This window comes from Stegodyphus dumicola, chromosome X2, assembly GCF_044657685.1.
Source record: "Stegodyphus dumicola isolate Sdum_Otavi_A_Nest chromosome X2, ASM4465768v1".
Lineage (NCBI taxonomy): Eukaryota > Metazoa > Arthropoda > Arachnida > Araneae > Eresidae > Stegodyphus > Stegodyphus dumicola.
In genome coordinates, this window is record NC_140781.1 from 107,111,316 (window position 1) to 107,132,040 (window position 20,725).

The 20,725-nt window shown below is 33.7% G+C and overlaps 1 protein-coding gene and 1 long non-coding RNA gene across 4 annotated transcripts in view; one reads left to right on the forward strand and one right to left on the reverse strand.

Moving 5' to 3' along the window:
• Positions 1 to 13,823, forward strand: part of LOC118191051 (flavin-containing monooxygenase 5-like) — a 57,336-nt gene extending 43,513 nt beyond the window's left edge. For all 3 annotated transcript variants that reach the window (XM_035361848.2, XM_035361846.2, XM_035361847.2), the window contains exons 4-5: positions 9,449 to 9,772; positions 11,960 to 13,823. In XM_035361848.2, coding sequence (XP_035217739.1) covers positions 9,449 to 9,772; positions 11,960 to 12,634 — 999 coding nt within the window. In that variant the 3' untranslated portion in view covers positions 12,635 to 13,823. The remainder of the gene's footprint in view (positions 1 to 9,448; positions 9,773 to 11,959) is intronic.
• Positions 1 to 20,725, reverse strand: part of LOC118202871 (uncharacterized) — a 174,423-nt gene that overhangs the window by 130,704 nt on the left and 22,994 nt on the right. The gene's annotated exons all lie outside the window — the stretch shown is intronic.

The window sequence follows — 20,725 nt, forward strand, 5'->3', positions numbered from 1 at the left end:
TGGAAGATTAAGATTTTCCATTTTGAACGTTATGGATTGGCAAGACACATTTCATCTTGACTTTGAAGCTAAACAAAAATTCTGTTTACTGACCCTACATCATTCTCAATTATTTGCTACGCGCGTCACTGCAGGATGCCAAAGTGGCTGTATATATTGGTGTAATAGTTGGTTACTTCCTGAACGATTGTTTTTTCGAAAAGTATTCATACGCAGGTTACACACATGCAGTTCCATAACCACAAGTTATGTATTTGATACTGTATTGATATTAATTTAGAAGTCAAACAACAAAAATCAGCGTTATGTTTTCAAATTTTCACAGGACTAGCTTCGATGGTTTTACCGAACCATCATCCTCAGCTGCAAAAGCGCAATACCGAACCATCGAAGGTTGTTCTGTGAAAATCTGAAAATATAACGCTGATTTTTGTTGTTTGACTTCTAAATTAATACTTGTTCAGCCTGTTATTGTATCTTAATTGTTTGGATACTTTTCCTTTCACGTAACCTGCAGGCTTCCCTGATTTATAAACTTCTGGCTCTGAGAATTTCTGAAATCCAAGGACTACGAGAATAATTCCTAGGACTACAAGAATAATTCCTAGAGGCTGAGTGACTTTGAAGAAAGCATTATGAGAAAAATACTTAATATTCTAGAGAATATGGGCCGTGCACGTTGTTGTTTACCTCGTTGGCCGTATGCAGCCTGTCCTTCATAACAAAATGGTCATATCAACATTGTGAGATCTATCTGTAATGACGTTTTTTTTCTTTTACAAGTGCTTCCCCCCTCTCATTTTCTGTTATTTTTACTATACCGTTATATCAATGTTTAGAAACCGATATCTCTTCAGTTTTTCGATCTACATATTATTTCAAAGTCTCTTAATGTTTTTCATCATGAAAAATTTCGTGCCATAGAGTATCTTGGTATTTGAAGTGTAAATTTTGGGCGTTACATTAACTTAACCAGGTTATGCATTTTATACCTTGCCTTGTAGTTGAATAAAGACATTTCTTTCGTGTACCGATGCTTATTTTTATGTTTACTTCTCTTTTTAATGTTATTAATCATTCTCATTTTGTATAAAATTATTTTTTTCCACTTATGCTGCTTAGATTCAATCTTCAAATGGTTGCCTTAATTTAAGAGATCTCAGATTTTAGGTAAAAGCATTGAGAAAAATGAATTCACTATTTTTTTTTTTAACTTAGATTCAATCCTCAAATTGTTGCCTTGATTTGAAAGATATCAGATTTTAGGTTTTTTTTTCCTTTTTCAGTACCGGTTATCATGCTGTTTCATAAATAGTAAAAAGTCATTTTTCAACTACATGTTTATATCTTTGAAAAATATGACCTTTTCCATCAGTATTAGTTTAAAAAAAAGCTGATTTACTAATTTTTAACTTTAATTAGTGGTAAATGGGCTGAAAATTATAAAATCTTGTAGCGTACTTATGATCCTATATCCAGCTTTTATCCAATAAAGATAAAATTTTCATACTCTTCAACCAACCAGAATCTAAAACGTGGATGAGAGACTGGCATAAACATAATTCATAGATCTGCAAGAAGTTTCGCAGCCAAAAAAAAAAAAAAAAACGAAGCAGATAAGATCTCGAACTAGTCAGGAAAAAGAGAGAAATGCCGCAGTTTATTGCCGTTGCAAGTGCTTCGGGACATTACATTCTTCCCATATTAAGTTTTCTAATGGATGACACAACTACTTGAACGTAGAGGACTTTCTGAGCTGGTGTAGAGCTGTTCTAAGAATGGATCTGTTCACCTGTTAGATGTCATTTCTGTTCCTTTACTGGCAGGCACATTTTGCCAATCAAGCCAACACACCTCTAGAAAAACCCAGTTTTTCTAGTGATTGACAAATACGAGGGCTACATAATATCTTTAGTAATATGCTTTTTTCAGAAAGCAAGCAATACACATGGTGCAAATTTCTCCTCACATTTCGGAAACATCTGAGAACTACGGTTCGGATGTAAATCCTCTTCCAAATGCGCCACAAAGTTTACTGTGGAGAGAAGAAACCAGAAAACTATATTTGTGACTACTAGCGTAAATCGTAATATAATTTAAACCAGTGATACAAATTATTTAAAAGCTTTGAGCAATGAGCGGTAGTACTCTAAATGTTTGGATAATGACACTCTATGTAACATTTTTATATTTTTCATTTTTAAGCAAAATTGTTATAGTCACCGGACCTTATTGTTGGGCCGGGTTCGAATCCCGGAAAAGGCAAGGATGTTTGTAAGGGTATAGTAGCTGTGCAGCATGGATGCACTTAAAATAGTGGCGAGCCGAAAGTCCTTTCGAGTGGTTTGCTGGTAGGGAAAGGGGTGAGGGATCTTCAAATCCGTCTCTCAGTGAGGTCGCAGTTAAAAGTGGGTCGGAACTGCACACTTAGTGCGATGAAATTATAGCGGTACGATCAATGGTGAAATTCTGGTGTTCCGTTCACTTCTACCTGTATCTGTTAAACGATATGCCATTCTATTTTCGCTTTTCTCAATTATAAATAAAAGTTTTAAAAAACAATATAAATATTACATTATGCGTGGTGGAACAATTTTTCTTTTGAGTTATAGGGTACTGCTTGTATAGAAGCTTATTTCAGAGTCCTGCAAAGCCTACAAGACTGGAAAGCGAGTTATCGCTTTAGTGTGATGCAATTACAAAATCGTACGAAGATTGAAATAACCTTTTTATTTAACTCGTTAAATTAACAGAAGGCACTACTTGTGCTGCAAATGAACCCCCTGCTACTTGCAGATAGTTAAAAATAGCATGAATTCAAATTCAAATGTAGTTAACATGGTCTGAGACTACACACAAAATAGACTACTTAAAATAATTAACAATGCATATTTGCAGCGTCGGCTAACAAGATGCTAAAGACGGAAGAACTTTGGAAGAGCTGGTGACAGTACTTAACTTCAACGCGAGGCTGCCAGAAGCTTTCACTCTAAGACATTCAAATCATCTGCCTAAATACACAACTAATCTGCATTTTGATGAGTAATACGGACATAATAAGTTAAAGTTCAGATCATAATAACTGGTTAATTAACAGAAAGCTGTACAAGGTGGGCCCTATTACGATACTCTCTTGTAGTACGCGATGGTCGATAAATATTATTGAGACCGCATTTGAATATCATTGCAGTGCGCTTAATTATATGCTGTTTATTAAGTTGACTTGCGTGAATTTTTTATCTTTTGTTAAATCTTTCCATTATTCTGATATCAAGAAATTATTCGTCATCATTAATGACTTTTGTTATTTTCCCTAGTGTTGGAATTTTCTTCTCGGGCGTTAAAAAACACAAGCGACTTTTTTCCCACTTATCTGATATGGTAAATCATTCAGGAAAAAAAAGCGATTTATTCAGGATTAAATTTTTTAAGTGCCTGATTATATATAACTGTTCTGCCTCACAATCTGAAAAAAGTCACAACGGAGTAATTCTCACTCGACCTCCGATTTCTCCTTTTCTTATCGCTGAAGTGCCGTATGTGCAACCGATAATTTCAAAGCTGAAAAGCACTTCAGGAAAGGTTTGAAAAAGCTGCGTCCCTTTTAGCCCGAATATTCAAAGAAGCTTTATTTATAAATTGGGAAAATGCGTGTTGAAAACTCTGGAAGAAAGTTAGATCACACTTTTTTAATAAAATATTTGTTTGAATTTTTACAGCTAAATTCCTCGTTTTTCCTCTAAAATTTGTTAACCCGATAAGATTATAGTGAATATATTTATTATATTCTCCTAATTAAAAAAAATCTGATGTGTACACCACATGACTTTGTTGTGGTTTATCTTGGAATTCCGGTTGATACATCACAGATGAGTTCTGTTGCTGACACTGGGCTGGGCATGGACTTTATTTCTAGTGAATGATTGCTGTTTTGCAGATTTTGTAAATCATCAGCTTTCTGAGCATGACTAAATGCTTCAAAATCAAGAAATGAGGAATTTGAGATGTTGTTTATCTCAATTCTGGATAATGCATCTGCAACGCTATTATTAACACCACTGGCATGACGAATGTCAGTGCTAAACTGAGAAATGAAATCAAGTTGACGCCATTGGCGCGGACTGCACTTCTCTGGATTTTGCTTAAAGGCGTAGATAAGAGGCTTTTGTTCAGTGAAAATGATAAAGTTCCGACCTTCGCTTGTTCACTGGGGGGATACTCTTGTTGTGGTTTATCTTATTTAAAAAAGTCTAAAAAAATATCATACCAATTTAACCCCAGAACAGCCGAGAGATGGCAGCACATGATTACAGACCACAAAATTCTATCCCAAGATTCTCAAGGAAAGAGTCAGTCGTCGAACGCGCGCGAGTGTGCACGTGTGTGGTTTGGAGGTGAAGATGAAATAAAAATTGTTAAGTTTGAAATGTTGAATCTAATTTGATCTTCCTAAATAATTATCATAGATTCTTAACAACTTCCTTGTACGGAATATTAAATTATACGCATTTTTTCTTGCATTTTATTTAAACTTATTAGAGTGAATTAAACCTACTTCGCCGACAGCGCATAAACCACAATAGAATAAATGCATTCTTTAAAATTCACTTTATTTACCATAGCGACACTTTGGCACTAGGTTTACTTAAGAGTATTATATTTCATTCATATTATAACTCAGAATGCACAAAATGTATATCATTTAAAAAGTTATATAATCGTTGCCACATGTTCTATTCAAATACTATAATAAAGCTAGAACTATGTATAAAAGAAATTAAGAAAACAAAACAAAAAAGAAACAGTTTTTCACAGACGATTGAGTATTTCTCATTTAATTAATTCAGTTCTCACTTCGCGAGAAGGCAAAAATACATAAAAACTCAAAATATCTATATTAAAAATTACGAAGTAAATCTCAAACGCTTATTTCCTCGAAAAAATTCCAGAAAGAATTAAGCATGATTTAATTGGCAATAATAAATGAATGCGTTATCTTTGTTGTTGCGAAGCTAGGTTTCTCTAGATTGGCAACAAATCCACTAGTCTCCTGTTTCAAATGTAAACATCAATGGCCGCCATTAAAACAGGCTTAGCGGCAATTAAACAACTTTAAAATTGCTGATAATTCTAAAAATATTGCACACAGATTTACTAAAGGCATAAAATCCTTAACCGGAAGATAAAAACAACATAATTCAATCATTTTTGAAGCAAAAAATGTACAATTTACAAACATATAAGAGTAAAGAAACTGAGATCACTGAGCCAGGTAATAGAGTGGATATATATATAAATATATTTATATACGTTTGGTGCGGCCGATTGCAACCAAAATACGAGGTGCACATCTACATGTTATAGCAGTCCTATATACAAAATTTCAACGTTCTGAGGCTACTCGTTTTTGAGTTATGCGAGATACGCACGAACGTACGTACAAACGCCACGAAAAATTCTCTTCAGAATTAATTTTAAAGCAGTTTTATAATTTTTTTGAAGGAAAAGAGTATTTTATTCTGTCCTTACGTACAGATATGACGCAAAAACATCGTTAAATTGCATTCGATAGCGGTCAAAATGGATATTTTCGTTGAAATATGCTGCCTGAAACTTTTCGCGATTACAATACTTCCTTTTTACTTCGTACGAGGAAGTAAATAGAAAAGATAAAGACCATTTGAGCTGGATTTGCTATGCTTCATTTATCTTAAAAAATAACTTGCAGTATTTAGTTTTTCTTCATCCATTTAGTCACCCATAGGCAAAAAAATCATTCTTGTAACAATGTGATTGAGGCAATTTTCTGACATGGGTTTACCTGTCTTTCTTAACTGCTTTCAAAAATTAGTAAAAGCATTGTCTTTATTTTTCATTCATATTGTCATCGAAAAAGTTATTTTACGAGAATTTGTTTTCTAATCTGGATGTCATGATATTCACAGCTGTTTAAGATGGCAAGATAGTTATTAAAGGGATCAGTAAATTCTTAAATGCTGGTCCAGTGTCTCAATTTAAGAAACCTTCATCCTATGATCTGTTTAAAATACAGCCGACTAAATAACTAACTGTAACCAATCCTTTAACCTTTAATAAACTGTTGGACTAACTGTGACAACAAGGCTGCCCTCTGTTGAGTAACCAGAGAAGTACTTCAGTAAAAGTTAAATGTCCCACTTGATAGGTTGTACCAGACTCTTGCTCTGTAATTTCCTTAAATGTAATGTCCGTGTGTAACTTAAACCTGTTAATAAATACTTGTTACACTATACAGGACTCTTCTATGACCCTATCTAAAACGAACCCCGGCATATAACTAAATAATATATTTACTTATTCCGGCAAACGAAGGCAACTACGGGATAGTACCCATAAAACTTTATATTAAGAGGGAAAAGGGAGTTCGACATGCATTCGAGCTTTCTTGCTGCGCTAAGATAAGAAGGAAAAGTTGATCGAACATTGATTCTCCGCGCTGCCTGCCCGAAGGGATCTTAACTTAGTGCATGTTTGCTTTTCCGTCAGATCCGAAGTCCTCTGAGTAGAAATCTCAGCGAGCATAATTGACGACCATCAAGCACTGGTAACTCTACTGGGGTTCAATACAAATTGCGAGCGGGTTGGCTTGCTTGGAGATTTCATGGATTTTTCAACGTGTGATGTGAAAACTAACCAGCTTACGTTAGCTAGTGATGAAGGCATCTCTTTCTTGGCATTCATGATCAAACAAACAATAAATTAATCCTTTGAATTAAAAACCGCAGTTCAGTTACCACATAGTCTTCCTGCTCGTGAACAAAAAAATTCTTTCCCCAGATGCTGCTAATTGTGGTAGTCTATATTATGCTTTTCGTAAACTTACAAAACTGGCGTACTATTTTGGTCCGCTGTTTCTAATTTGAATATTGCTTGCTGTCCATTAGTCAGCATCTATTTACTAGATTTTTTTTATTGTTGTAGAATAATACTACTTAAAATTTACTTAAATTTTACTTAAAATTTGCTTCAGTTTGTCCTTAAACTTATAAATATGTCACCTGACAATTTATCATGGATGATGTAGAATGCTTATAATCAGTGCAGAAGAATCCGAATCTGAAATGAAAGAATTTCCTTCTTCATGCATTGAAACTGGATAATTAACTTCTCTCACTAAACGTTTCTTTAAGTAAGCACACTTTGCTTTTTAAAAATTTCTATTTTTCTAAACAGAAGATTGATCATGGGGGAGTTTTTTTCGATCTCATTCTGCCTGGGGCATTAGTTTGATCCTGAAATTTTAAAAATTAATTTTTCAATCTGATTTCCCCACTTTTTTTCCTCTATGATGGATTTAACTAAAATTTAAGTTATTCTGAATGCATTAATTTTGCCGTTTAATTCACTTAAACTCGAATCATCTAGCTTGTTTTCCTTCCTTAACATCGTAGTTACTCAATGAATCTACTTTAAGTACTGCTGTAAAACTTATAAGAGGACATCTAAGCTATCTCAAGTTCACCTCCTGTCCTTATAATGTTTTCTAAAAGTTACTTGGCGAATTATCACAGCTAGTTTAACCAAATGCTGAAATCAAGCAAATACAAATATCTAACTTGAGTTTCTTCTACCTCACCACTCATGAGGGACAAAGTAAAATATTACATCACAAAATTACCATTCGCTGTGACTTGGCAATGAAACGAATAGGCCGTTAACAGTATGATAAATTACAAATGAAAACACTTTCTAACAGAAGCTACAAGCTATGGATTGGTAACAAAAATCTTAGCTTACTGACCAAAATTTCTACTCTCAAGTAGCGGCTTGGCTAAGAGGCAAGCGTGATGGGCGTTAGCCAAGCGTTATCTACATATTCAACTACGCTTACGAATTTTTTATAACTTTATACTAAACTGCTTGTCATTAACATCTGCATAAATTTTCTGTAATGAGCTAATCAGGGACGAAAATGAAAGGAAAGGTATAAATTCAACTTAACTTGTTAGTAAAAACTCAACTATAGTGCTACATTTTTTGACTGTATCGAAACTTTTTCTAATTTTGCCTACTCCCCAATGTTAAAAATCCTGTTTGCTTAACAAAGGACGATTTCGCTTTACACTTTTCTTTTCAGTATTCTGAAGGTGTATGCTTCTTTAAATCTGCTGCTTGTCAGAAACTTATTTGTATAAGAGCCGTTTCTATCGGTAGAGGCCTTTTCCATAATAACCTCGATCAAGTAATTAAAAAGTTTCCATTTATATTAAGAAACAAAATTTTTCTTTCTGAGCAGTCTTCGAAACATAGTTCTGATCCGTCTCTTCCTTTCTATGAATTATAAACTGCGCATATTTTACAGAAGTTTAATTTTCAAGTCTTTTTTTTTTTTTTTTTTTTTTCACACTAAACGAGCTTTAAATTTGCGCATTAAGGAGAAACATGTAATTTATGTTCCAAGAGGGGTAATCATCTATTATATATCAGTAGTTGATCTCTTGATCGTATCCTCATATCCTCTTAATCATCATTAGTTGAGCTTCTGATCACATCTTCGGCTGAAATGGTTTAAAGTAAAAGCTTCTGTTGATGAATTAGATTTCCTTGAAGATTTTCATATTCATAAATGTCTTCCGAAGTGCTGTTAACAATTCTAACAATCTCTTTTTCCCCCGTCGTTCTTCAAACTTCTTAATCTATGATTTATTAGCACTTTAGGGGGGTTAATAGATAATATCAGGTGTTTTCCTTGTAGTTTTCTATCGTTTCGTTGTAGTTAATGTTTATCTTTCCTTGTAATTTAATGTCTTTAAAACTTGTTTTTATCTTCCTTTTTCCCTGATTTTATAGATTTTGTTTGAGCCATTTTCCTTAACAGTTTTTCAGCTGTCCAAGACAAGAATTCTATTTATCTCTTTTAACTTGCCCAATCGTTTGTCTCTTTGCTTCTGGCTTAGCTGTTTATCTTGATCATTAACATACGACTGACTCACTTCAACTGAAAAGAACAATAGTGAGTACTAATAGTTCTTTCTAGAATAACATTTTTGGAGGGGGAAAAACTGAATACAATTCAATGGTTTTCTGCATAAACCTTAAACACTCAATATGTTTTAACCATAAGTTAGCCAGTTTTCTTTAAAAAGTCTTTCGTAAAGGCTGAGCCTCCGAAATAGACTTCCACCAAATGCTAATCACCTCAGTGCCGTCTTAACAATCAGTGTGCTCGGACCCTTACGACAACTACCAATCTATTAATGGCAAATCAACTGACATATGGCATGAGGCTGCTATGCTTTGGGGACGTCGGGGCAAGTGCCCATGCATTAAGACGGTTCTGAATCATCTACTTACCTGAAATACCAACTACATACTTAAATGTAATATTTTTGTAAACACTGCATACACATTAGTAAATTAAAATGCAATTATAAATGTATTTTAATGTTCATAATATTTTTTTTTTCAGGTTTATTTGAGCAGCCGTCGTGGTGCATGGGTTCTACCAAGAGTAGGTCCAAAAGGGCATCCATTTGATGCAGTATTTGTTCGTCGCTATGTGATTTTGATGCAAAAATTTCTACCATACAGCCTTGTATGCTATTACTCTGAGAAACAGATCAACGAAAGATTTAACCATGCCTTGTATAACCTAAAACCAAAGCACAGAATCTGGAGTCAGCATCCGACTGTCAGCGACACTTTGCCAATTAAATTACTGAGTGGAACCGTTGTGACTCGAGGAGCTATTAAACGTATTACGAAGACTGGGGTTATATTTCAGGGCGAAGAAGTAGGTATCTTTTATGTATTATGCAGAAAGGTGCATGTTATATCTGCCAACTTTAAATAACAACTGAAAGAAATGTGTGCTTGTAGTAACTTTATATGACTGTAAAATAATAATATACGCATGGGTATTTACTATGGATGATACTATGGATAATAGTATCATCAATGAACCTCGAAAATAAATGTGTTCCAAATACTATCCTTCTTCTTAGATGTACAGTTTGAAATGATACGAGAGGGCTCCCATGACGTGTTTCAGCATGCCCTGTGGAATGTTGTTGGAGTACAGCCATACTTGTGCTTACCAGTTAGAACCAAATTGTGTCTTCCAATTCTCCCTTGCTTTATAATTCCGCCAGTCCTCACTATTCCGTAGCAATACCCACTGATTGTTTGTGATAAAACCTGTTCTGAAGGCTTACCCTTCCGCAGTCTTCAACTGCACATATCTGTGGTATACTCTTTGACTGACTTCTAGTTTTCCATGGGTATAAGTACGCCACACATGCGCATGTGCATTTCACTTTCAGTTGGGTACACCTGAACTAAAAGTGATAAATTGCAATATGCGCCATCCTACAAGTAGCTGAAATTTTCTGGTAAACATTGCAATTTGCACTCAGTAATAACTAAAAATATGAAAATGCTAATATTATCCCTCGTAAATCCTCTGATTAATTAAAAATTTACGATACATATTTGGATATTCTGTTTAACACTGCAATTTCATAAGTAGATAATGGTTAAGTTTATAAAAGGAGCCTAAATAAGTGTTGTCAATCGGTCAGGTAACATTACCTATTCTCTCTCTCTTTTCCTTCATTTTATTTCGTTGGTTATTTTCATAATTTAGCACTGAAAAATTTAAAGGGAAAAAAGCATTGTATGAACTATTAATGTGGTAATTTATGGTTTCATTATTTATAACTTTGTGCATTTATTTTGAAAACTCTTAATTTTCGAACAGTAAAAACATATTGTTCTCAATAATTAGAGAAATATATTATTCCTAAAACTTAAAGCGGCGCGCCATACTAGAATTATCAATATGCGAATGTCTTTTCCTTGAGCATTAACATAAAGGTAATTAAGATATGATCTCCTTAGCAAAGGGATTAAGTTTATTAAAAAAAAAAAGCGTTAACAAAGAGCGTTTCAATTGGGCACACACACTAAACCTATAGACATGCGGAATGCCATCTAAGAGCGCTGTACTCTGTTTTAGACAGACAACCTGCATCGAACAATTTTCCACCAGATTTACCACTGAAAGAAACACGCACGACGTTTCTCTCCCTTCCACAAAAAGTTGCAGATATCTCATATTTTAACCTGTAGAGTCATTAGTGGTTTTTTTTTTTTTTTTACTACAGGAGACGTGAAAAATATGCAGACTTGATTCCTGGACTCGTATTTCAACCTGTAGAGTCATTAGCCTTTTTTTTTTAAATAAACAGGAGACGTGAAAAACGTGCAGTGTCCTCGCCGGGACTCGAACCCTGGACCTCTCGAATACGCGACGAGTATTCAGTATCTTCCAGCCTTCCGAATATATGATATAATTCTATCGCATATTTTCTAGGGCACCCCGTATGTACTCACATATACAAAAATATTGTAAAATAGATGAAAAGCCTATATTTATCAAAAGCCTACTTAGTTAAATGCACAAAACGAGAAGAACTGACCAAAATAGCGAACTTTAGACTTGAATACACAGTAAGAAAGGTCTAAAGAACAGATATTAGGAAAAGACGACTTCTGTGCAGATCCAAGCGATAGATAAGAAAGTTTACAATTTCCTTCTTTTTAAAGGCACACTAAAAATGAATGCATGGCAGCATTTTAAAAGAAATAAATGGGCAAAGATTTCTAACTATGATTCAAAATATAGAAACTTGATAATAATAATTTTAAATAACAGTTTTCTTCAAAACTTTCTTTCGCTATGTTCAACGAATGTAAAATAGAGAGAATAGTATCATAGAGATGAAAAATAAAACAAAATTAGCACATACAATGAAAAAAAAAAATATTTTTAAATGCGCAGGTTCGTCAAATAAAATCTGTTTTACACAGAATTCAGTAAGAATGTAGTATTAAGTGTGATTTACTTATATATATAATATTTCTGTGTGTGTATTATAATTAACTCATTTATATTTTAATTTATTTTTTTCTTCTTTAGGAGGAAACTGAAGTCGACGCTATTGTATTGGCTACAGGATACAAAATACAATTTCCATTTCTAGATGATGATACCCTTCGTGTCGTGGATAACAAAGTCCAGCTGTATAAGTTCATATATCCACCCCACTTACCTCATCCTACTTTAGCAATTCTTGGGCTCATACAACCATCTGGCCCTGGGTTTCCAGTTGGTGAAATGCAGTGTAGGTGGACTGCTAGAGTTATGAGTGGTAAACACAGCTTACCTTCAAAAGAAGTGATGATGGCTGATATCAAAAAGAAATTGGATTTCATTCGGAAGAGGTTTGTGGACTCTCCAAGACATACTTTGCAAGTTGATTTCATTGGATATCAAGATGAACTCGGTGCTGAGATCGGGGTCAAGCCAAATCTATTGAAATTAGCAATAACTGACCCAAAATTATTTTGGGCTATTTTTACTGGACCATCTCTTCCGTATCAGTACAGGCTTCAAGGTCCAAACTCATGGCCAGGAGCTAGAGATGCCATCTTAACATATAAGGAAAGAGTTTACACTCCATTTCAGAGACCTGGACAAAAGATAGTGATCCCAAAGAAGCGTTTAATAAATCAGGGTCTTATTATAAAGTTATTGTTTTTGTTGCCTATCATCTGGTACTTTTTCTTAGCTGTTGTTTTATGCGATTTCTAATTCAGCTTTCCTTATAAAACTATAGCTAAAAGACGTAACCTGTTTCTGAAATGTCATGAACGACGTATTATGATTTTCATTTGTCTATGTGTGCTATCCTGTGCATTCTCTGTGTTTGTTTAAGATGTTCTGTGGCAAATGACCGATAAAATTATTATCTTCTATTATTATTCTATTGAAAATTATTTCATTACTAAGTCAGATTTTATTTGAATTTTATTGTTTTAAAATTTAAATTTCGTTCTTTTAAACTTTAAATTTTATTCTTTTAAAATTGTTTGGAAGCATCATATCATATATATCAAACTGATATTTTATAAACTTTTATATTAATTAATGTATAAAATGATAAAAATGGCCAATATTTACTTGCATAAATTGGCACATGTATAAAATGATAAAAATATCCAAATATATTGAAGTTTATTTTTATTGTATTAAATTCTCTTTCCTTGCGTTGCATGACAGTAAATAGGGTTGTTAATAAAACAAAGCATAAAAATGAAATTTCGCTTTGAAATGCTTTTTTTTTTCTTGAGCTAAACTTTCTTCATTTGTTTTAAATTCTAAATTCTCCAAAATATCAATTTTTTCTCGTATAGATAATTGCTAAAAAAGAGATTTGGGGCACTGTTAGTTGAAATAAAGTTTGAGATTTGTTTTCTAAATTTTGTAAACAGTAATTGAAGCCGCATTATAAGATAACTTTGTTTTATAGTTAGTTTTTTTGTGGAGGGGGATATTCTTATCTCGAAAATAATTTAACATTATTTTAATAAAATTAGGACTAAGTGTTAAATATTTATGAGCAATTCTGCAGAAAACTAGAACCCAGTGAGTTAGTTCTAGACTAACTCATTAGAAATGATAACAATATTAAGCAGTGATTCACGGAAACATTTGGTCATATAAGCTGTGTTCTTGTAAAAAAAAAAAATGCTTGGTGCTTTGAATGTAGCTCTCTGTGTATTATTCATTGAAAAGGCATTTAGCAGATTCCCAGTTGATCAAATTGCAAGATTTATAAGTTCGGTATCTCAAGTGGTACTGAACTTGTTCGGCCGATAAATCGGTAGTTTATAGATATCCGTCCTTGTGGAAAAAGAGCAAATCCTTTAAAAAATATTTTGATTTATTTTGCTGATAATAATGTGATTTAGTATTTCTAATAAAAACCGTAAGAAAACGATTTGATTTATTGCTTCAAGCATGACTAATTTAACACATTAGCAAGTAAATCATTATCATTATTTAAACGATTATTTCTTTAAGCCATCTTATAAGGATCAAATAATCTCGGTGACATATCTCCTCATCTCTCCCTTATTTACCAAAGGGACTTTCTAACGGTTCGTATTCGCATTAAACATGGAAAAAATCACAAAGAATATGTAACCAGTCCATTCAGTAACCGAATTACCAGTTTTCAGCCATCTTATCCACTCTGCCACTAGGTCACAAAAATATTTAGAATCTAATGTGAAACGGAGAATTAATAAGACAAAAGGAATATTCAAAGCATTATGGATGAGGAATTTATAACAGTAAAAATGACATACATAAAAAATATTCATAGAAAAACGATCAACTTTATTCCTTACCAAGTATGAAGATTTTTCATGGGCAACTGTAACGAAAGTTCTAGATCAAACTCGAATCACTCATAATCCAAAAGACGAGATGCATGGCCTGGAGGGTTTTCCATAAATTTTAATTAAACTTAATATTTACATATATACAATGTTGGCTAAAATGCCTGAATCGAATATTTAAGGCTCAAAAGGCAATAACTGAATAGTTCCAGCTAATATCTAATTCTATTGCGTAGTGCATCGAAATTCTACCTTCAAGAAGAAGAATATTTTTTCAAGTCACGTGTTCAGAAGGGGAAAGGTTAAGTAAGCCAATAGATGGACTCCTAACGCCATCTCTTGGCGATATCAAAGAATATTCCTTAACACACTCCCCACCTGAACTCTGACAAGAGTTCATCCAACTCAGTTATACATACAATCAAGTACATAAATGACTATTCTATAAAAATATTAAAAAATACTAATTAGTCACACACTTCAATTCCAATACAGGTATCAAATAATAAATGTTATAACTAATAAATGAACTAAATTTTAAAATAATTTCCACTTAACTGAACAAACTTAACTAACGATATTCAATTTAATCATTAATAGACAAAAAAAGAAAAAAAATAAAACGTAACTAAATCGTTAAAGTTCAAGAGGATATAGATGTTGAACAGTACGTTTTAAAGTCTCATTACCAGTTTTTAATTCGAATGATCGGACTTTACCATCACGTCCAGGAATAATTTTTATGATTCTACCAAGTTTCCATAACAGTTTGTTTTTATTATCTCCTTCGACTAAAACAACATCTCCTACTTTTAGTTCTGGTTAAAGTTGCGGATTCTTCAAGAAATGGGCAGTTCTAAGATCTAATAAATATTGTTGCTTCCATTTCCACCACAACTGTTTTAACAGCAATTCTTGATAACGCTTTCTTTTTAATAGCGTTTCTCTAGTCGTTTCGCTACCGATGATTCTAGCAAAGGTCAAAGGATACTTCAAATCAGTTTGTCCAATGTTTAAGAAGTGCATTGGAGTCAACGGTTGCGGCTCGTCATTGTCGTTGTAAACGTAACTTAGAGGTCGTGAATTAAGAACTGACTCCACTTCGACAAGTAGTGTAGACATTTCTTCGAAAGTCAACAATGCTTTTCCTACGATTTTTCTTAAACATTCTTTAACAGATCTAACAAGTCTCTCATAAAACCCTCCCCACCATGGGGCTCGTTCGATTATAAATTTCCAATGGATTCTTTCTTTGGCAATGAAATTCTTGAATTTGTCATCTTTTAAAACTTTTGAAAAATTCTCAAGTTCTTTCTTTGTCCTCTTAAAGGTCTTGGCGTTGTCAGAGTAGATGATTACGCAGTTTCCTCTTCTGCTCAAAAATCTGCGAAATGCAAGTAAAAAGGATTCTGTTGACATATCTGATACAAGTTCTAAGTGTACAGCTCGGGTTACTGCACAAACGAACAAAACAATATAGGATTTTCGAATGTCTTTAGAATTCTTTACGTAAACTGGTCCGGCGAAATCAATTCCACAGACTGCAAATGGAGGTGATTCTTGGATTCTATCCTTTGGTAAAGGTGCTGTCATCTGGTCTGCTGGTTTAGTTAAATATGTTTGGCATATTATACAACCTTTTAATGCTTTTTTGACTAACTGTCGTCCTTTAGGAATCCAGAAGCGTGATCTGACTTTAGCTAAAGTCGCAGCAATTCCTCCATGCATTATCTTCTCATGTTTTTTGCATACAATCAGAATAGTTAGTCGAGAATTTTTAGGTAAGATTATTGGATGTTTCTTATCTAGTGAGAAGTCAGAAAATTCCAGTCTTCCTCTCAACCTCATGATTTCCTTTTCATCAATGTAAGGAAGAAAATTATACAAAGGAGAATGTTTTGCAACTGAATTACCTTCTTTGAGGGATTTATATTCTTCGGCAAAAAACTTCTTTTGCTCTGATCTTATCCAGAAATTTTCTGCTTCTCGTAACTCTTCAGCTGTGAGAGTTCCTTGAATGTCGCTAGTTTTTCTTAATTTTCTAATGAAACGTGTTGTCCAAGCAGTGACTCTCAACACCTTCTGTAATTTGCTATATTTTGATATGTCGAAAAAATCATCTGCACCTTTTTCGATTGTACATTCAAGTTGATGTATATCACCGGATCTCTTTCGGTATTCCAGCTTGTTTTCATCTATTGTTTCTTTAATATCTAATCTTGGCCAAAGTTCGTGAGGGAGTTGAAGCCATTGGGGACCTTGCGTCCAAATGGTCTCATTTATTAACTTGGAAATCTTCGTTCCCCGAGATACGAGATCTGCAGGGTTGTCGACACCTGGGCAATAATGCCAATCTTGAGGTGAACTCAATTTTTGTATTTCTTCGACACGATTCCTGACAAAGGGTTTGAAGGCTTCAGGTTGTTTCTGGATCCAAAAATAAGTAATTGTTGAGTCTGTCCAAAAATAGCACGGAATTCTCAATTTCAGTGCTTTCAGAATATTGCTGACTAACTTAACTGATAACAATGCCCCCATTAATTCTAACCTCGGTAAAGTAAGGGATTTTAGTGGGGCTACCCTATTTTTAGAAGAGACAAAGGCCGTTTTGATTTCTTTATTTTCTGTCGTGAAACGTAAATATGCGACTGTACCATAGGCTTTGACGCTTGCATCTGAAAAGCAATGTAGTTCGAGATTTTCAACATTAGTGTTCGAGTGCATGAAAAGGTAACGAGAGATGGAGAATTCAGCCATTTGAGGTAGTTCTTCACACCACTTTCTCCATTCAGAGGACAAATCTTCAGGTAACGGTTCATCCCAATCTATTTGTGACAACCAAATCTTCTGTATTAAGCACTTTATTCTAACAGTGAAAGGTCCTAAAATTCCAATCGGATCGAATATCCGACCCAACACTTGTAGAAGAAATCGTTTTGTTTCTATTGGTTTAGATGTGAAAGACAATAAGTTCCGAACATCAAAATACAGTAAGTCCTTTGAATTATCCCATGCCATACCTAAGATTTTCAATGGGAAATTTTCTCTATTAAAATCTTCAGGATTTTCATCTGGAACGATACCCTTTTTTACCCACAATTCATGTAATTGTCTCGAGTTACTATGCCATTTGTGAAGCTGCATGCTTGCTTCCTTAAACATTTGGACCGATTCTAGACTCGTAGTTAATGCTTCGTTGATCGTTGGTTGGCTTCCAATCACATCATCTACATATACGTTCTCATTCAAAAAGTTAACCGTTGTAGGATAAAGTTTATTATAATTTTTCAGATGATGTTTAATGGTAGCGGCGAATAGAAATGGACTACTATTTATTCCGAATAAAACTCTAGTGAACCTATTTATGTCAGGAGAAACGGTTTCATCATTAGGGAAATCGGAAAACAGAAACCTGGTTGCGTCTCGATCTTTTTCATGTATGAGAATCTGTAAAAAGGCTTGTTTTATATCTGCGGTGAAGGCTATTAGATTATACCGAAATCTTAACAATATTTCGAATATTTCAGGGTATAAATTTGGCCCAACATGTAGACAGTCATTTAAAGAAATGGATCCTGGGGCATGCCATGATGCATCATAAACAATACGTAATTTACTTGTAGCTCGATCCTCGCGTATAACTTCCCTATGTGGCAAGTAAAACACGACATCCTCTTCATTTGAAATTTCTGAAACTGGTTCCATAATATTTTGTTTTAACTGATCTCTTAATACGTTCCTGTACTCGGAAAATAGATTAGGATCTTTTTTAAATCGTTTTCTAAGTCGATGAAATCTTTGTTCTGCGATTTCCCTATTATTATTTAGATTTGATGTGTCATGTTTCCAAGGCAATCTAACTTTATAGCGAGAATTTTCATATGTTATATTTGATTCGAAATATTCGACGACTTCATTTCCAGTTGAATCCAAGTTTTCCCTCTTATCAATAAGTCCTGAGTTTTCCAAGTCCCAAAATTTTGTTATTTGTTTGGAAATCAAATCTTCCCCTACAACTACATTGAAAGCTAAGGAGACATCATCATTACCTTTTCGTCCATGTAGGCACCAGCCGAAAATAGTTTCCACTGCAACAAGATTTTTGCTTAAGTATTTAACGTGTCCCATTTCTATGTTGTAATAATAATCTGCACCAATTAGAATGGCAATGGGTTTTTTACAATCGGGAAAATCTGCGAGCATCAAATTTTTTAATTGTCTGTTTTGCTTAATTTCTTCTGATTTAGGAGGTGGAATATCTGTACCTGATATATGATCAGTTACTAATAATTCAACTTCTATTCTAGAATCGGGAGAACTTCTATGTTCTAAAGTTAATTTAACTACGTCATAATTTTTTTTGGATGGGAGAAGTATTCCCAAAAGTGTAGACAGTCAGTTTTTCTTTTCTTATGACTTCGAGGTTTAATCTGTCCGCTAACTCGCGAGCACAAAAACTTTTCATACTTCCACTATCCAAGAGAAGTCTGGCAAACACCTTTTCCTTAGCTGTTTTAACTTTTATCGTGCAAGTCTGTAAAAGAATTGTATTATTTGCATTATGTGAAACGGCCGCAACAATTTCTTCTTTCTGTTCCTTAGTTTGTGTATCATTTTTCGAAATTGATATACTATCCTTTTTATCACTTGGTGTATTTTTAACTATCGAACTGGATTTAAAACATGTGGCTTCTGAATGTTTACCTTTGCAAATTTTACAAACTTTAGTTTGGCGTTGTCGGCACTGTGAGATTTTGTGTTTAGCGGCCAAACAAAGAAAACAACGCGCTTGTTTTTTCAAAATATCTCTCTTCTCATTAACTGTAAGGCATAAACAGGACTCTGAGTCATGGTTTTGAAAACAAAAAATGCAGTTTCCATTTGATGACGCGGCTGCCATAAATTCATGTGTGGTGACAGTTTGTTTATGTTTCGGCGACGGTGGATATCTGTTAATTACCTTTCATTTCCGGGTTTGACTTGCGTGGAAAGGATAACGAATTAATCTTTTCTCGCGATTCTATTTCTAATCGGAAAAAGTCTAGAAATTTGTTTAAATCATAGGTTGAAGGATTTTCAGTATTTGTACGATGAAATTCTAAAGTTATATCGTCCGGGACAATTTTCATCAAAATTGGAATAAACATGTTGGAATATGTTTCTGGTTTCACACCGAATGCTAAAAGGCTTCTGACTTGAACGTTAATTGTATCATAAAGTTTTCGCAATTTTGCCACTTCACTTGAACTTTGAACGGGATTTAAATTTAAGAGATTAGAAATGTGTGTATTGATAATAAGGTCACTTTGACCGAATTTATTTTTAAGAATGTCTATAGCAGAGTCATAATTAGCCTCTGAGATTGAGAGACCTTCTATGGCTGATGCTGCGTTTCCACATAAATAAGTTCTCAAATAATTAAATTTTTCTATCTTCGAAAGTGTAACATTGTCATGAATAGTGACCTTGAATGAATTCCAAAAATTCATCCAATCGTTATAATCTCCGGAAAATTTGTGAATTAACAGTTTGGGCGATTTCACATTGCCTTCAATCTGTCTTTTGGTTTCAACTTCTGTAGATGAATTATTTAAATTCGTGTTGATATTTTGAGTATTGTATTTCCTTAAATAACGATTGATTTTAGACTTCGCTATTATTATTTTATCGTTATATTCCATAGAAGTGTTAATATCTGAATCTAATTTTGATTCATCTTCAATCAAAATTTGTATTTTTTCATTTAAATCATGTAGTTCCGTTTCTTTACTATTTAACAATTCCAAACAATTTTCTAACTCTTCTTGTTTTTCTTCTTTTAAATACACATCTACATTTTTAATAATTTGAGTTACAGAAGCACGTATATGTGCTCGATTCTTAATTAGTGTCTTCTATTCCATTTTAATAAATTATCAAAGGACACTTACCGTGAGAAGTCTTCGCTTACAAAGGCGAAAATCCAAAAGGCGAAAAACACAAATTTTCAAATTAATCAGATTCTTTTCTGGGGCCGATGCACCATTATGTAACGAAAGTTCTAGATCAAAGTCGAATCACTCATAATCCAAAAGACGAGATGCATGGCCTGGAGGGTTTTTCATAAATTTTAATTAAGCTTAATATTTACATATATACAATGTTGGCTAAAATGCCTGAATCGAATATTTAAGGCTCAAAAGGCAATAAGTGAATTCCAGCTAATATCTAAATCGAATTCTATTGCGTAGTGCATCGAAATTCTACCTTCAAGAAGAAGAATATTTTTTCAAGTCACGTGTTCAGAAGGGGAAAGGTTAAGTAAGCCAATAGATGGACTCCTAACGCCATCTCTTGGCGATATCAAAGAATATTCCTTAACACAACCATATGAAAACGAATTAAAAATGGAAACGAAAATCAAAAATTAAAATTTATTCAAGGGCATCCCAGGTAAAGTTTATACGTAAATTGTTCCATATTTTAAACATTTTCCTTTAGTGGAATACGAATTTTAAAG